This window comes from Betta splendens, chromosome 12 (assembly GCF_900634795.4).
Source record: "Betta splendens chromosome 12, fBetSpl5.4, whole genome shotgun sequence".
Classification (NCBI taxonomy): Eukaryota; Metazoa; Chordata; class Actinopteri; order Anabantiformes; family Osphronemidae; genus Betta; species Betta splendens.
In genome coordinates, this window is record NC_040892.2 from 1,235,001 (window position 1) to 1,252,500 (window position 17,500).

The following is a 17,500-nucleotide window of genomic DNA, read 5'->3' on the forward strand; positions in this document are numbered from 1 at the left end:
CGTGGTTTATCTACAAACTGCCAAGTGAGCCCTTGTCTCCTTTTTTCTACTCTCTCATTTATTCCCCTCGCTCCATCTTTTTCCGTCCCCTCTTCTCGGCCCAGAGAGTGGATATGCTAAATTAGATTGGATAAATGAGCGGAGGACACATCACACACAAACACATCCTCCGTGTAATTGATAGCGAGATTAATACAGTTTGTTCACCTCTACAGTGTAATTCCCCCCCGACTGCTGGAGCACCAGCGCTCCTTGTTCAATCAGCTGAGAAGCTCCAGTGTTAACGCCATCACCTCGCCAGCGGTGGCAGCAGCCGTCATCGTTAATATAATGACATCATCGCAGCCACGCTCATCGGTGTGACAGCCGACTAGCCGGAGCTGGAGCCGACGCCAGCATGGAAGGGACGGAGCAGCGAGGAGGGGGCGCTTCGCTGGCTGAGGTCATGAACGCGGAGTAGACACGTCCCAGAGGCAGCGGGTGCTTCAGCAAAGAGCCCAGAACCAGTTCCCCTGACGCAACTGCCTGCTCGTACTGGGACGGGCTGAGTCACACTGGGACTCTCCGGGGGGTTACTGGAAATGTGTCAGGGACGTCCCTGTCTGTGGGACCCAACACCACCAGCCACGAACCAGCGAGTGGAGCAACAGCAGCATTACTGCTGAGTCGGACGAGGGGAACGCCTTCACTGGGTGAAGTCAGACAGCTCCACTGGGCCTGAAGCCTTACACAGAACTGAGCTCCTTGCTCCAACCTGAAGCCAGGAGAAGGGGAAGACGTCACTTAGAAGCTTCTTCAACCCGAGCACAGATGTACAAGTGTACAAACATGAATCCACTGTTCCACATTATAATGAGCAAAATGGGCTCAATTAGAAAACATCAATATCATCACTAAGCTGCGTTGGCCTTTCACTTATAAACAGCACGTCTCTCTCTCTCTCTCTGACTCTGACACTGACACACACACACACACACACACACACACACACACACACACACACACACACACACACACACACACACACACACACCTTTCTAGCTCCGACATAACTCCTCCATGACATCATCAGGGACCAGCGCTCTCACGCCTCCAAGCGCTCGCTGGAGTTCTGAGCGCGGGGTCACTTCGAGTGCACGGCTTTTCAGGAGCTGAAGCCAAACGTGTTTGACTCACCTTCCCAAAGTCCCTGACATCGAAGAGGTCGAAGGGGTCGAACAGCTCACTGTTGCGCAGGCCGAACTTGTCGTGGCACACCTTGAGGAATGTCCGGATGTTCTTCAAACACAGGAACTGCAGACGAGAGCGCAGAGGAGGGGACATTAAACACCATCCGAAGCGTTTCCTCTCCAGCGATCGACAGCTTGAATCCACACCACAGTGGAAGCGTGTGATTAAACCAGCACAATGTTTGTTCTCAGAAACATGTTTCAACGCTCTGTTTAATATTTCCCATCTTTACGCCAGCATTTTGGTAAATATTTAATTTCCTTGTTGATGATTGGCAAGCACTTGATTTCACCCCGTCCTGGTGTGTGTGTGTGTGTGTGTGTGTGTGTGTGTGTGTGTGTGTGTGTGTGTGTGTGTGTGTGTGTGTGTGTGTGTGTGTGTGTGTGTGTGTCATTATTCAGCAGCAGAAGGTGAGCAGGCTGATAATCAACCTCTCTGATGGAGGTAAGGAGGGACACAGATGAGCCTTTAGTGTGACATCAGCCCACCACTGACCGGCTCCATGATGATCCCACCTGTTCCTGACAAAAGCATAACACATGTCTCAAACAAAAGGCTCCTAATCATTTAAATAACTGCTCTGTGCTCTTAGGAAACCGCTTTAACCCCTTTTCAGTGTCTGGGATTCACAACTAAAGGACTAATTTCTAAGCACATATTTATTTCCCATGTGATAAATAAACCTGCATGTTTTGGTAGAAGACACCGGCTTATTGCAGATCAATATCTGCATGTGCTCATGTAAATAAACATATTTGAACATGTGGTTCACCCGTCGTCGCCCACCAACGGTCCCGACTCCTTCAAATATGCCATCGCACAGATAAACGTTCATCGCAGCAGCACAGACCAATAACTGCACAGGGGTATTGAATTATTAATGATAAGCCTAACAGCCTCCCATCTCCCCGAGCATGCAAATCCAGATGCTGCTCAGATACGCCTCGCTTTCATTTCTGAGAGTGAGCGATATGAAGCCATAGCCGAGGAAACGTGTCTGCGCTGAATAAAATGCTTGATTACCTAATCTGCCGAGAGCTTTGGGCAACAGCGTCCATGCTTGTAGTAAAAAAAAAAAATGGGGCAAAGCAGGCAGGAGGCCTCGCAGGTCACAGCGGGGTCACGCGTCAGGGCGGCAGCGAAGCATCGTCGAAGCGCAGGTACAGCGACGCTGCAGAGCCCAGTCCTGCAGGTGGAAGTGATGCCGTTTCAAGCTCACGAGCCTCACGAGCCTCACGAGCCTCACGAGCCTCACGAGCCTCACGAGCCTCACGAGCCTCACGAGCCGCCGCCTCCTGCTGCTGCCATTGATCAAGTGGCAGCGGCCGCGTTAGCTCCTGTGCTAACGAGCGCTCATGAATGAACTGCAGCCGTTCCCCAGATAAAAAGCAGCGCTGCCTCTGATGCGGCTTCCTGGTATTAGGTGATATTTCACGGTCGCGTCCTCACTCTGCATTCATGCCCCGTTCGGCTCGGCCGCGGTGTCACGGGTGCGAACCCCATAAGAGTCACGGTGGAAGGGAACGCCATTGGCTGGCTGGCAAAGTGACATTTGTGGTTCAGCAGCCAACGTTATCATCTGCAGATCCTCGCGTGCGATGAGGGAGAGAGAAGGAATAAAAAAAACTTTATTTTTCCAGCCCAGATATGAAAAGGTAACATTTGCTGGAGTGGACTGGAGACAAGAGCCAGAGAGAACGTGAGAGAGAGGCTGTGCTGATATGAATCACAGGGGAGAGGATGTGTCTGACATCCTAATGCGTTTCTGACATTGGAGCCAGAATGTGGCTAAAGAAAAGGTAGATAACCTGGAATTAAACATGTGTTGTCGTCTCCTTAGTCTGAGCCTCAGCTCAGTCTGAGCGGATGTGCATTAAGAAGCTATACTAAAACCTAAAAACTGCCAGACGAAAGGTTGCTATGGGTCAATTTCTTCTTCATTGGCTACAAATAAACTAAAGGCAAGGCTGCAAACTGGATCATTTCAAAACTAGAGGCAGAAGCTTCTTGAAATACAAAGCGACGATGACGATGATGATGCAGGTGTTGGCTCTTTTTTATTCACCTGCACCTGTTGTTTGAGAAATCTAAAAACATCTGTATTTTTCAGCTGTGACAAAGCAGTGAGACAGGAAGTCGACACGCAGCCACGTTCCCACGAGTACGAACAAAAAACTAGTGTCTAATGATGTGTTTGCCATTTAAAACCGTTTCCACGCCAACACATCAGACGCAACCCTCCACGTGAACGTGAGAACTAAATAAAGCAAAAGAGAGGAAGAGAAACGATCAGGGCGACCAAAAATAAAAAGAGAGAAGCGTGGAGGCGGTCACAGCTGTAGCACAGGTGCCTCGTGTGCTCCACCGGAGCTCCGCCTCAGATTCTGAGTCCTCAGTCAATCCCTTAAAAGAGGCAGAGCTATTGTCACGAGGGCAAAGAGGAAGGTAAGAAAGGCCTGACAAGTCTGCACCATATCAGCACGCTACATCATACATTATTCCTGGGGGAGGCGGCCCCTTATCTGCACACACTCCTACATGCTCATATCTGAGATACAAATTAGAGCTTCATCCTAATAAATCCCATAAAGCCCAACAACAGCAACTAAAGAAATGGGATGCAGGAAAAATAAAGAAATAAACAGAGGGATGCGAGAGAGGAGGAAGACGAGGAGGTGGTGGTCTCCGCTGAAGAGGAAGCTCATCAGACACAGCGCCTGCAGCACAAAGCTTATTTGTTCCCACAGAAGCGATAATGCTTTGATTAAACCGGTTAATAAGCTGCTCGTTTTTAACATCATGCATAAAATCCTTGTAAAAACACAGAAGCTGTTAGTCTCATTTAGTCGAGCACTGATGATCTGACGGATGGTTTCAGACTCAGGTAAAGCAGGTATAACTAGATAGAAGCCCATAAACACACACACACAACACGCCAACATCCTCATTCTTCAAAGGTACAATTTTTAAATCACTTAATTAGGCAAATTCTCACTAAAGGAATGTTTCAAAGGATTAAAGCTGTTGAGGAGAGTTGAAGCGCGTCAGAGATGCTCAGACAGACATTCGATGAGGTGGGAGGTCTTCAGATGCTCACAGACACAGACAAACAGGAAACAGCCTCGCGTTGTGAGGAGAGCGCACAGCAGGGGGCCGACGCGGAGCCGAGCTGCAGGTAAAGGTGATGATGGATCTCGTCAGCTTCTGGCTTTGTTAATGATCTCGCAGCCGAGCGTGTTGATTGCTTTCTGGAGCGGAGAGATTTACGCCTGGCAGTGATCAGCACTTAATCTTTCCAAATGCACCTCGTCCAAAGGCTTCAGACTGCAGAGAAGCCATTGTTCGTTATCCCACGCTGGGAATTTCTTTCTCGATCACATTTTCAAAAGAAAACGGCAACAAACAGGAAACTAATGAGTCAAACATCCACTCCTCTATGCAGAATGCTCATTTTAATGAGAAGCTCTGACTTAACGGTAATCAGCGTACAACACATGGCAGCACGGCCACCGGAGCAGTCCAACCATAAATCCTCAGTCTCAGCGTTCATAATTTACAAAAACAAGCTTGGAGTTTAGTGCGAACAGACTCAAATTAACTACGGCTCATGTTCACTTTTTCAATTCTTCATCTCCCGCTCCACACGACCTCATCGCCTGGTTCGACAGCTCCGAGGCGACTGACCTATGCTCCATACGGTCCCTGAACGCCTCACACGCTCCGAGCAAATTAAAGCAAACGTGTTAATGACGCTCTCGTTCATTAATATCAAACAAATACATTTGATTCACCAAAACATTAGCATCAGCAGACAGCTGCTTCCTTTGTAACCATTTGTAAAGCAAATTAGATCCAAACCGAGACATTTGGGTCAAGGTCACAAAATGTGATGAGCTTTTGTTTAACGACGTTGATCTTTGATTGTGTGTCACAGCCTCCAACGAGGCTCCAATTCTACTCAGACCCGACCTTCTTCAGACGTCGGCCTGAAGAATATCCTGTGTTTAACAGCTGGATGTAAAAATGGAGGCCTTTGGATTTCGGCCTCTTCCACCCAGTAAACTTTCACACCCACAGGGACTAATGAGCTCCAGGTCCCCCTGCCCCACTTCCAGGTCACCCAGATGTTAAAGTCAGCGCGGAGAGAGGCCCTGCTCCTGCAAATGAGCAGAGGACGCTGCATGAATTATGGATAGCAACAGTATGCAAATGCCTTCATCTTATCCTATTAGCCCTAAAAGCCTGTAAGCAGCCGGGATTGACCACGGCTTCGAATCTCACAGCCCTCAGCAGACGAGGCGGAGCTGCTTCGTTAGCGAAGCCGCGCGTCTCCTGTTAGAACGTGGAAGTTAAAGAGGCTAAGTACGCGTTTCAGAGAGGTTAATCTCCATTACAAAAGGAGATAACTCCGCTCAGAAGAACACACTCCGCCACCGCCGCGCTGTAATTAAATCAGGTCCACGCTCACCTTCGCATCGGCCACAAACTCGCACACGCAGCTTCGCCTGCTGCTCGACGGCCCGTGGACACGTCACGGGTTATTCACGAGATTAGAGCAAGTGGCGAAGCTAAATAGACGACTGTCCTCGGGAAAGAAAAGCTTTTGTGTGCAGGAGGGTGGGAGAAAAGAGGTGATGTATTTTCAAGGTGCAGCTCGTTCCTCGAGGTGGAAATGAGCAGTTAAGAACAAAGAGTCTCAGATGGATAATGTGAAGTCAAAAAGGACGCGACGCATTCATCACTTAAAAACTACATTTCATGACTATAAAAACAATAGCCAGGTTTCCTGAGCTCCACTTGTAGTGCGAGGATTCTGAGTTGGAGCATCGTCAACACATTTGAGCCAATGATCAGAGAGCTGCTTCCTCCTCCTCCACCCTCCATCATGTTCTGTGGAAAAGAAACGCTTCAGAGAGAAGTGAGAAAAACGACATGCAAAAAAGAAACGTGAAACTATTGTCGGAGCAACTGCTTTTCCAGCCGTGGTTTCACCTTTGATTGACCGGCACAATCTCCACCGCGCCGTCAAAGGGAGGAGCGGCCGTTTATTATGAATCACATCATCCCGACGCCTGTCGGCTTCCAGCCGATCACACGGCACCGTCGCTGCACTAACCGATTCTTCCAGCGCTTTAATCCACGTCTGAAAAGCATTCACACCATAGAAACCTCCAACACGCGCCCAGATGCTAAAGCATCTCGGCGCATAATGCATTGCTCCAGGTTCCCCTCCACTTTACATGTTAATACGAGTCTGTGTCGTATCTAAGCAACAGGCTCCGGAGGAGGCGGCACGTTTGAGGCGTTTCCACTGTTACAGACTGGAGCCCTGATGAATGAGGAGGAGGTCGGCCAGAATCCCAGACCCGTGGGATCGATGGCCAGGTAATTTATGGCATCAGAGCCGGGAGAGGACGACTGCATCCGTCTCTGTTGCAACTTAAGGCTCATTGTGGTGATTCAAACGTTAACACACAGAAGTTAAACATAGACAAAGCCGCTAACAGAACATTAGGCCTGAGTTCAGTAGTGTTTGACTCCTCCCTTCTTGACACAGCAGAGCTACAGTACAACAATTAACTCAAACCTCATCTTTGATTGTGAGACCACAATCAAACAGACGAGGCCGTCATCCTCAGCGGTGCTGGTTCTGATTGGGTGTCAGACGCAGGACGGTCGCTGCAGTCTGCGTTCACCCCAGTGCTCTAAAAGCACCACGTCCAGACCTGCTGGTCACATTATTGACTCATCACTGATACCAATCACATGGGCCTTCGCTGGAAACCACGTGGCTGCAGAGTCCAGAGGTTTATGCTTGTTGTACATTTCATGCACCACTACAGCAGGTAGTGTCTTCACTGTGTGAATTGGGGACAACTGTTCTTTCACACCTGATGATTTTCACGCTCCATGAATCAGGAGCTTCCAGTAGAAAAGTGTAGACTTCACCAAAACGTGGTGATGCACTGACCTTTGGAACCTGCTCGAGCTCCTCCCACCTGCTCCCACAGGCGTGCGACACCTTTAGACCAGGAATAATTAGCCGTTTGTTGCTAACCGTGTGCTTGATGGCTTCAGCGGCCTTGTTAACATGCTGGAAAGCGTGTTAATTACCAGGCCGGCTCCGGGGCCAAAGCTCAGACTCGCTTTAATCATCCGAGCTACAGCTTTGGATCAGCAACCGTTGTAAAGGAGATTAGGCAATCAGCTGATTTACAGATCAGGTGGAAACGGTGAGTTTGTTGTTTGGACAGCAGGGAGCGGAGGGCAACATGAATCTGAATGATCACACCCTCAGGTCGACTTGGGCACTGGTGGTTTGGGTGCGACACTCATCCATTCATTTCCATTCTGACGATCTGCTGAAGGAAGTCCTACATTTCTCACACACGCCTGCATTGAACTTCTCTTTACTGCTCATGCTGAAGCTGAATTAACTGCTGAATTTGCTGCTGCAAAGACTGGGACTGCATCACACAGCAGACAAAAAAGGTTTACACAAAAAAAGTCTGGAACAGAAAGAGAACGCATGCATTGTCACATGCAGACAGTGGCAGCAGAGCGAGGCAGCATCAGGCTCCAGCTTCTGGTGAGGAGCAGGCGAGGACGGGGGAGATGCGTTTGGAGGAGAGCGGGCGCGACCGGGGGACGGCAGCTCCTCCACAGCTCTCCAGACAGTGTGGCTCATGGGCCACAGGAGGAAACCTCTGGAAAGATCAGAGGCCTGAGCCTCGAGCATGGAAAGACTGTGAATGAGTGAGGGACCAGCGTCTGTCCACATGTGGCTGCGTGTGCCTCACATCAGACACTGCCTGCTCCATAATTGGAGGTTTTAGCCCAATTTAGACATCTGAAATCCATAACATGGCAGCCAGTCTAATAAAAAAGCAGAAAGGCCTAGAGGCGTCTTTTAAACATCTCTAACATTAGAAGGACTCATGTACTAAATTTAGATTTAAAAAAAGCGCCCATCTTCTCTCGCAGTCAGGGAGCGACGAGAACGCAAGGCTCAAAACAAGAGGAAATAAGAAAAGCTACGGCTTCAGCAGCATCCCAGAGGGCGGAGGTGAGGAGCAGAAACCTGGGAGGCGAGAGCGTCTCCCATGAAGCTGGACGCCGCCTGCAGCACCTCTTTAAAAAACAGGAGGGGGAAAAAGCTGTCACTCTGGATTTAGCCTACTTTTCCCAACGTGCCCATTAATTTCAAAGCAGATGGCAAAAAAAAGGAAAAGAGAGTGGGTTGGAGGGAGGGACGACCACTAAGCTGTTGAATAAGAGAGCAGAGCTTCATATGGAAGCGGCAGTGGGGCGTTCAGTGACCCTAGGAATTGGGAAGCCGTTATTTAAAAGCAGATTAGAGCCTGATCATTTCTAGAGACGATTACTCTCGAGTTACGGCTCCAAGCCTTTACTCTATGCAGCTCAGGTTAACAACAGCACAGCCGGACGCTGTGGGAGGAACTCGCTAGCATGTCTCTGCCCAAACTATTGATCCGTGGATCCACACTCTTCCTTGTAGGCACTTTATCATCCAAGCCCGTCTGGGGGATTTAGGAGGAGAGAGCCGCGCGTATAAATCAAAAGATATTTTCTGAAATGGTATAAAAAGGAAGCCGAGATGGAGAAACAAGCCTGAGGATAGATCCATCTCTATACCGTGATGTAAACATTCCCTGAAGACCAGGGAAATTGCCAGCAGTAAACAGCGCTGCCATAAAGACCCCGCAGCCTCGCACAGCGATGATAAAGCCGTCCCTATAAGCTCAGCGCCCCGAGCGAGGTGAGGCAATCAACTCGCATGCAATCAGTCTATGGGTAATTAATTAACACGCACACCCACTGAGTCGAGCTAATGCTCGGGAAGTTCTGTAAATCATAACGCAAACGAGACGTCCTCAAGGACAGGTGTTAATCACGGCGTCAGCGCGGTGAGCGCCCCTGGGGATTCCTCTGCTCACTGGCTTCTGTGCAGTTCCACAGATCCCAGGATCATGAACATGTGGGAATTTCCTCTCTGAAAACTTCTCTGAAGACTCTCTGGATCTGAACTAATAAACGAGCGCCTTCACCCCAGGATCGAGTCAACCACAGCGAAGCGGAGAAAAGCTGGAAGCAGCAGACGCCTGATCGCTGCTGTCAGACCGGCGTGCTGCGTTTGAGGCTCCACAGCTTCCACCCTCACCTGCTTAGGGCTTCAGCTACGGTTTTATACATTACACATCCAGTACAAAAACATTTTACATTGCACATTCTAGGCAGGTTTCAAATGTCAGCGGGCTGTTAGTATGTGAATATTACACATACTGTAAATAAGTGTGGGAAGCACTGCTGCGGATATTATTAGACTGTTGCTGATGTGATTGGCAGCTGTGAGCGGTTGCCTAGCAATAGCAAAAAGGATGGGGAGATCAGAGTTGCAGGGGAGGAAACACCTGAGCAGCGATTTGCCTTAAAAGGACGTGAACAGCAGCACATTCACTGCGACACAAGTATCAGCATCAGACAGAGAGCACAAACAATGATGAACCAGCAGCTTTTCTGCGTCGCCTCAAGATTTGACCTGTTGATTCATCTGCAAAGCATCCGACTTAAAACTTAAAACTTAAAAAGCAAATCACTTGTGAGCAGTTTCACCCATGACAAGTTTTAATGGGAAAATAAAGCAGATGTTCTTGTCTCCACCGTCGGACAGTTCAATTTAAACTGGAGGTCCGTTCTGCTTCATTTCTTTGTTCCTGTTTGCAGCCGGCCGTGCTGTCAGCTTGGGTTTCAGCCAAAACAAGGCCAACGATTCTACTGACAGAATTAGTCTCTACCCGAGCGCGTCGATCTAAACCATCAGCATTTAGGAAAAGCAAATTTCAGGTTCTGAAGGACACAAAAATATGATTAAATTGAGCCCCAGAGTTGAACCTTTGAGCTTGATGATTTGTCCCTGAGGATGAAGTACGCATCCATCTGTCTCCACATGCACAAGCAGCAAAATCATCAACACAGCAGCCCCAGATGCGGGCGTTGTGCGACTACACCACAATGGAACAATCACTTCCAACAGCCCTCGTGTCACAGGACCAAGACGCTGGCGAGCTGCTGCGAGCATCTGCAGGCAGAGGGAATTATTTGGATAGTGTTGAGAGACGAGTGGGAGTGTTGAGAGTCTAATGCTGTTTGGACATGGATCTGGTCCACTCTATTACATGTAGTGGAGCTGGAGGAGTAATGGAATATTTGATCAGCGCAGGCACAACAGCTCAGACACGGTGGGAATAATATCTAGAAGGTGGAGCGTCGTCCTGAGAAAAACACAACCCACTAAAACAAACCGTCTCATCGCCGCGCTCAGATTCACAGCACGGCTCTGATAAAATAAAAAGCATGCAGCATTTACGCGGCGTCACCTTCAACATTTACCTGAACCAGAACTGGAAGAAACAGGGCTTGTTCTGCAAATATGCAACACCTGACCTGAACGAGCAACAGCATCTGGCTCCCGACCTCTTCAACCAATCAGTCACCATCCCTGAGGTCCACCCACTTTAACTCAGGCTGGACAAAATGGCCGAGATCCATGAACGGATGTCAGCATGAAAAGACCCAATGATACAATTTGTTTCCAACTGACAAACATTCCACATTAATGTGTTAAACTCACTGGAAGCTAAAATTGAAATATGGACAATATGATGAGAATGCTGTTTAAAAATGATATTAAAAGGAACTTCATTTAAATCTACTCAGCGCTCGCGTGAAAACACAGTTTCCCAAAAATATGTGGAATTCCTGCACCAGATGACATCACAGCCGCTGCGTAAGAAAACACACTTTGTTATTAAGGAGACATGAATGTCTGTGGGAAAACAAAACACGGGAACGTGACACTGCAGAGGAAAACGTGCTTCCTGCGTCCCACTGGTTCTAAGAGCGGAAGGAGAACAGCCTCGACGATCTCCAAGACGACTTTTCAGACCAAAAGCAAAGAAAACAAAGACAAAAGCTAGGAATTAGCTGCGTAAAAACCAGTAAAAGGAAGCAGAGGTCACGACCCTGTGGTCGTCAGACGGACGTCACAGTGGACGGGAAACACAGTGGATGAATGTAATACTAATACGCTAATACTAATACAGTATAAATGTGATACTAATACTCTAATACTAACATAAATGTAATATGAATACTCTAATACTAATATAAATGTAATACTAATATAAATGTAATATGAATACTCTAATACTAATATAAATGTAGTACTAATATGCTAATACTAATATAAATGTAACACTAATACTCTAATACTAATATAAATGTAATACTAAAACACTTATATAAATGTAATATGAATACTCTAATACTAATATAAATGTAGTATTAATATGTTAATACTAATGTAAATGTAACACTAATACTCAGATACTAATATAAATGTAATACTAAAACACTTATATAAATGTAATATGAATACTCTAATACTAATATAAATGTAGTACTAATATGCTAATACTAATATAAATGTAACACTAATACTCTAATACTAATATAAATGTAATACTAAAACACTTATATAAATGTAATATGAATACTCTAATACTAATATAAATGTAGTACTAATATGCTAATACTAATATAAATGTAACACTAATACTCTAATACTAATATAAATGTAATACTAAAACACTTATATAAATGTAATATGAATACTCTAATACTAATATAAATGTAGTATTAATATGCTAATACTAATGTAAATGTAACACTAATACTCAGATACTAATATAAATGTAACACTAATACTCTAATACTACTTTAAATGTAATACTAATACACTTATATAAATGTACTACTAATATGCTAATACTAATAAAAATGTCATACTAGTTCTCTAATACTAATATAAATGTAATACTAATACTCTAATACTAATATAAATGTGATACTAATACTGCTCCTCCTTTATAGAAACAAAAGCATGAACCATGTTTCAGGAGCAGATCTTGTGTTTGCAGTCAGTATTTTGTTTTCAATAAAATTAGGCTTAAACAAACGCTGAGCAGCAGCTGTTCAATTAGAAACATATTAAACGCATATTCTTTTACTTTAACGCTGGCTTCATCTTTCACAGTATCTTGGTTCAATCAAACTTACATTAACTTGTAAAGTGGATTATTTTCCTGGGCTTTCTGCCCAAACAGCCAACATTATCTGGAATCACAGCTTTGAATGTCTGTGTTTTGTCTGACTTTGGCCAAAGATGTATATATACGTGTGTGTGTGTGTGTGTGTGTGTGTGTGTGTGTGTGTGTGTGTGTGTGTACACTCTGATGGGAGGGTGATAACATGAGACACAAACAGTCCATTTAGCTTTATCGTAGACGTTATCGTGCTGAGTAAGAAGGAAACAAACACAATATAGTGCCCTCTATACTTTCCAACTTGTCTGTAGCTCCAGCTCAGAAGCTGCTCCCTCAAGGCAACGGACTCGATAGAACGGTCGATATAGCAGGAGCTCGGGCTCAGGTGAGCTGAGCTGGCACGCTGAACACGGAGCTGGGTTTATAGCGCTCGCCGTTATGGTTAATGAAGTGCAACCGGAGGTAGAATACTGTAAAAGTCTACAATCAGAAATGAAGCGCTTTCTGCATCAGCGTGTAATAAAGTCACAGGTAAAGGGCAACGCGGGCAGATCAGTGTATGAACGAGGCCATGAGAAAACAACACTCACATCTGCGTCTGCAAAATAGGTGTCTCCATGTCTGGATGCTGCAAAACCGCTCCCTTTGAAATGCTGTGGAATCAGAGCCGCCACAGGCCACATGCAGCGCGGCGTGGACATGAAAAGGAAACGCACCTCGCTGCAATAAAAGCTTCAGTTTAGCTTTGCTTCATAGAGGATGTGCTGCGAGGACGCCGCACCTTCACATGCGTCCACCGCTGGAGAAGAAAAGACGCCTTGACTTGAATGTGAATTGCCTTCAAGCAGCCGGTTATCGCTCCCACCAACGGCCGCGGCTTTGAACCGAGTGGGTGTGGAGCGACGCCAGCTACGAGCTGAACACCAGACATTCCACGCTTTGTAATAGACTCAGACCAATTATGCACGCACGAGCGCACACGCACACACGCACACACACACAGTGTAACAGTCACTTGCATTTTTATACCGTACATGACCGTCAGAACCCCCACACACTAAAGAAACAGCAGTAACTCGCTCTCGCTCTCTCTCAGCCAATGTCTGGAGCTGCACACAGACGTGCAGCACACGCTCATAATGACCTGCGCTGAGCTCCAAGCGCGTGTGGACCAATAGCAGGCCTGTGTGAGCAGCAGGAGCGCGGCTCTGTGCTGATGGAGGCCGTGCAGTAATCAGACTCCCGTCACAGCAGGGGTCCCGCTCCAGGAGGCTAATGTTAATGAGACGTGTACCACTGTCTGTTCATCCGTCACGCAGCGGGGAGACGCACGGCGCCGGCACAGGCCTCATTCAATAACACAAACACAAACACAAACACGCAGCAGCGGTGCTTCAGGTTTGTGGAGGAGCAGCCGCAGGATTAAGATGTTGGGCTGGAAGCTTTCATTCTAACTAATGGTCAGGGCCACGCAACATAAAGCAGCTCAGTGCTTCCCACAGACTGAGCCGCCCTCAACGTTGATCCCAACATTTTTTCCTAACAGGAAACTGCTCCCATCACATTTGGGTGCAGCATTTACACAAGAAGACGATTCCAACAAGCTCGCACCATTTTTTTATGGTTGTGAATTCCACATGCTAATTACAAATGAGCTCCATCCATCTAGTGACAGCCGCATAACAAGCTTTTCCTCCGCAGCCGGAGCGGTTACTCCACTCAGTGTTGCACCATCAACCAAATGCCATCACTCGCAGAAGTGGAGGCTCCTCACTAGTGGATAAACGACCTGACGGAGGCTCCATCAGCAGACGAGCCAACGCTGCCACCGTCCTTTTGCTTCATCGGCTGCTCGGGAGCAAACACAACATCACGGGCCCATTAAAGCCGACATCCTTCCATCCTCTGAGACACACATGGTCCAACGCTGCTCCATTAAGAGCCTATTGTTGGCAATTAACTACATTTCTATGGTTTTTAATTGGATTAGTGGCAGGAAGGAGGAGGATGAAAACAAGAGATATGATTGTTCACATCCATATTCACCGTCGCCCACTTGGGTTGTTGTTTCATATTGCACAATCTGAGACACAACTCCAGGGCACGGTGCCTACTGAGCATGAACACATTAGCAAACAGCATGGAGGCGCAGTGTTTACTGAGGAAATTACACATGATGCCGCTGTGCCCAATAAGAAAATTATTCAATTACACTTTCATTGTATTCGTCGATGCTGGTTTGACTGTAAATGAATCTTAACGGCTGTTGGGAATAGGGCATGAAAAGGCACCGGGAATGAGAGAAATGGACAAATGGAGGTCAATCACCGACTTATGAAACGTGACCGACGTTGAGAGAATCACATGGTGGTGAAAGACGTGGAGAAGCAGTGACGCATGCACTGGAGTCGGAGCTGGAGGACGATAAGGAGAGATGGATGGAGGAGACGAGGAGAGCGCCAGTATGGAGGAGCCGGGGGAGTTGGGGGGGGGGGGTCTAAATGATGAAGTCCGTGCTGTGTGACAAGCTGAGGACCTCCCGTTCTCACAGCTTCATGGAAATGTGCCCTGAGCTCTAAACGGAATCTGCACCGGCATGAACACACACTGAGCCTCAGGGCGTCTGTAAAGGAATCGCTCAATTATTAGCTTCATGTGAGCCACTGGAGCTAATATGCACTTGGAAAGCTTTCAAAACTTTTAGAGTTTGAATCTTTAATCAGAGGCAACGCAGGGATGTAGGTCAAAACAAAGCGGCTGCTTTGGACATTAACCTGACAGATGCAGATGCAAAAAGACACAAGGTTAAAAAGTAAAGTGAAGGTTTGGTTCCTGGAAATCTACAGGTCAAACAGAGCAGCTTCTAAATACGCCCTGATAAATAATAAGATGCTGGAAGAAAACAGGAAGCACAGTCCTTACAAAAACAAACATGACATTTAAAACATGCTTTTATTTTGTAATGGGACGCGTCGGTGACTACGCGTGTGCCTGACTGCCGAATGCAGCGCTGCCGAGTGCAGGTGACGTCGCAGCCTGACTCAAACAGGCCACTTTGCGCGGCTTTAGGGACACAAGCACTTAAGCCTGGCCTGAACTGTGCATTGGACTGAGTGTGGGTTAAAAAGAGAAGCTTGCCGTAAATCCATTCTGCGATTTCGTGTGGCTCCTGCCCAGATATCTGGATGTTGCCAGGCTTTAACAACAGGCTCTGCGCTATCACGCCTACTTATCAGCCGTCACACTGTATGGGGAAGATAAATCTAGGCAATTAAAATTTAAATTGCAGTGTGCGCGGCTGTGACTTCCCTCCTCCGTGCGCCTCTGCAGCTCCCGGGCTCTCGGCTGGACCGGCTCAGAGGCACAATAACAGACACGTTGACAGGGCTGAAAAGCATGCAGGTCAAACATGAATGCGTCTCACTTAGCCCCAGTCTTTTACCACAGAGCTGTACTCCAGCTGCCTTTACTGCTGTAGCCTGTCAAGAGCTCACGCTTTCCACTCAAATGCCTCCATCCACTTTTGAGAGAAACGGTTGTGTCATAAGATCAGAGACGTTCTAGCTGCATTAAGAAACACTGCGGAGGATGGAAAGCATGGAATTAGTTTAGTAGAACTTATGTTTAGGTCCTTTTCAAAAGCACATGACCTACTTTCATATACATTTTAGAACACAGATGGCCCACGCCACGTACCGTCCCTAAACGCAGCACAGACGTGGAATCAAGGCTGCACAAAAGTCATATGTTCTCATGCAACATATCAAGCGGATAAAACATCAATCACGCATATAATCAGTAGCTGAGCTCCTGTAACATCAGAGCAGCACCTCCCACTGATGCACTGGACCTCAGCACAGCGACGGTGACAAAGCGTGGGAGAGAGCTAGAAGCTGGAGAGCTCAGACAACTTGGAACACAACCTGAACCACAAGTGCTCCTCAGTGGTTCTGGGGTAATTGATGTAATGAAATAATGACAGGAGAAATGAGCGAAAGTCTGGGGAAAAACACAGAGAGAGCGATAAAACACGATTCGTCTACTGGAGCTGTATGAACAGACTGAACCTGACAAGTTGACGCCCAATGATATTAAAATTCAAACCCCATGGGTCTAAAGAAGCGCCCGTGTTCCGTTCCCAGCTTAGAACCCTGTCCTCAGACGGCACCACTTTACGATGGGCTGCTTCATGTGTGTAAAGTGCATCTGTATAAAGACTGACCCCGTCCTCAGCTGAAGCAGCGGCGTCTCTATTCAAGCTGCTGATCAATGGATCGATAGAAACCCTAGAGCTGCTTTCTCTGTTATCAGTGCACATATTGACAAGGCGCGGATCAGCAACTGCTCCTGGTTCAGGCCAAGCAAACACTGTTAAACAGTTGAGGCTTTTTTTAGTGTGCGTAAGTGAGCGAAGGCCGACCCAGTGAAGCGGGTTGGGAAAAGTTTAATACACAGCAGTGGCCATTTGTTTGCCGGGAGATTTCAAATGGATCAGTCGCTCTTTGCAAACTGGATTTGAGCAAAAATAAAACCCAGTTAGCTGCAGCAGCGGCAGCAGCAGTTCGGGAGGAGCCCACCCTCATCTCCATCACACACTCTGATTGCCTCAAAGCCGCGGGCGACTCCCTGAATCTTCATGCGCCCATTTGCTTTAACGGCTTCTCCGTCACCACTCGGCTCAGAACAGACACCTTTGATCCATGACAGTGGTTTGGCCTCGGCCTCTGCACCGCATCCATCAGTGAAGAACAACAGTAAGACCTCACTAGCAGCAAACAGTGAATGAGCCTCAGTCACTGATATAATGCATTCAACTAGCTCTTTAACCTGACAGTCACTAAACGTGCACCGTCACCCTAAAAGCTCATCTGAACTGATTAAAATGAATGAGTACTGGCTGAAATGTGTTCGCTCCTTCCAAAGTCCCCGTTCCTGTAGAGAAATGCTTGGTCCTCACTACGTGGCAAGTTCAAGAACACACACACGCGCTGGCAGCAGAACAACACAGGGGCCGAGAGGCCCGTATGAGGCAGGAGATATGAGGATGATGAAGTCTCAGAGGTGCGCTGGGGACTTGTGATAATAGTAGGTTTTCCATCTGCCGGAGGACGGAGTGAGAGCTCATGAGAGCAGGAGGAGACGCC

The 17,500-nt window shown here is 47.3% G+C and overlaps 1 protein-coding gene across 13 annotated transcripts in view; it reads right to left on the reverse strand.

Annotated features, from left to right (window-relative positions):
- The window catches only part of vav2 (vav 2 guanine nucleotide exchange factor), a 102,844-nt gene that overhangs the window by 67,217 nt on the left and 18,127 nt on the right, over positions 1 to 17,500 (reverse strand). For all 13 annotated transcript variants that reach the window (XR_008696315.1, XM_055513464.1, XM_055513462.1 and 10 more), the window contains exon 2: positions 1,177 to 1,293. Coding sequence is in view for 12 of the 13 variants with exons in the window: in XM_055513464.1 (XP_055369439.1) it covers positions 1,177 to 1,293 (117 nt within the window). In the remaining variant the exon portion in view is untranslated. The remainder of the gene's footprint in view (positions 1 to 1,176; positions 1,294 to 17,500) is intronic.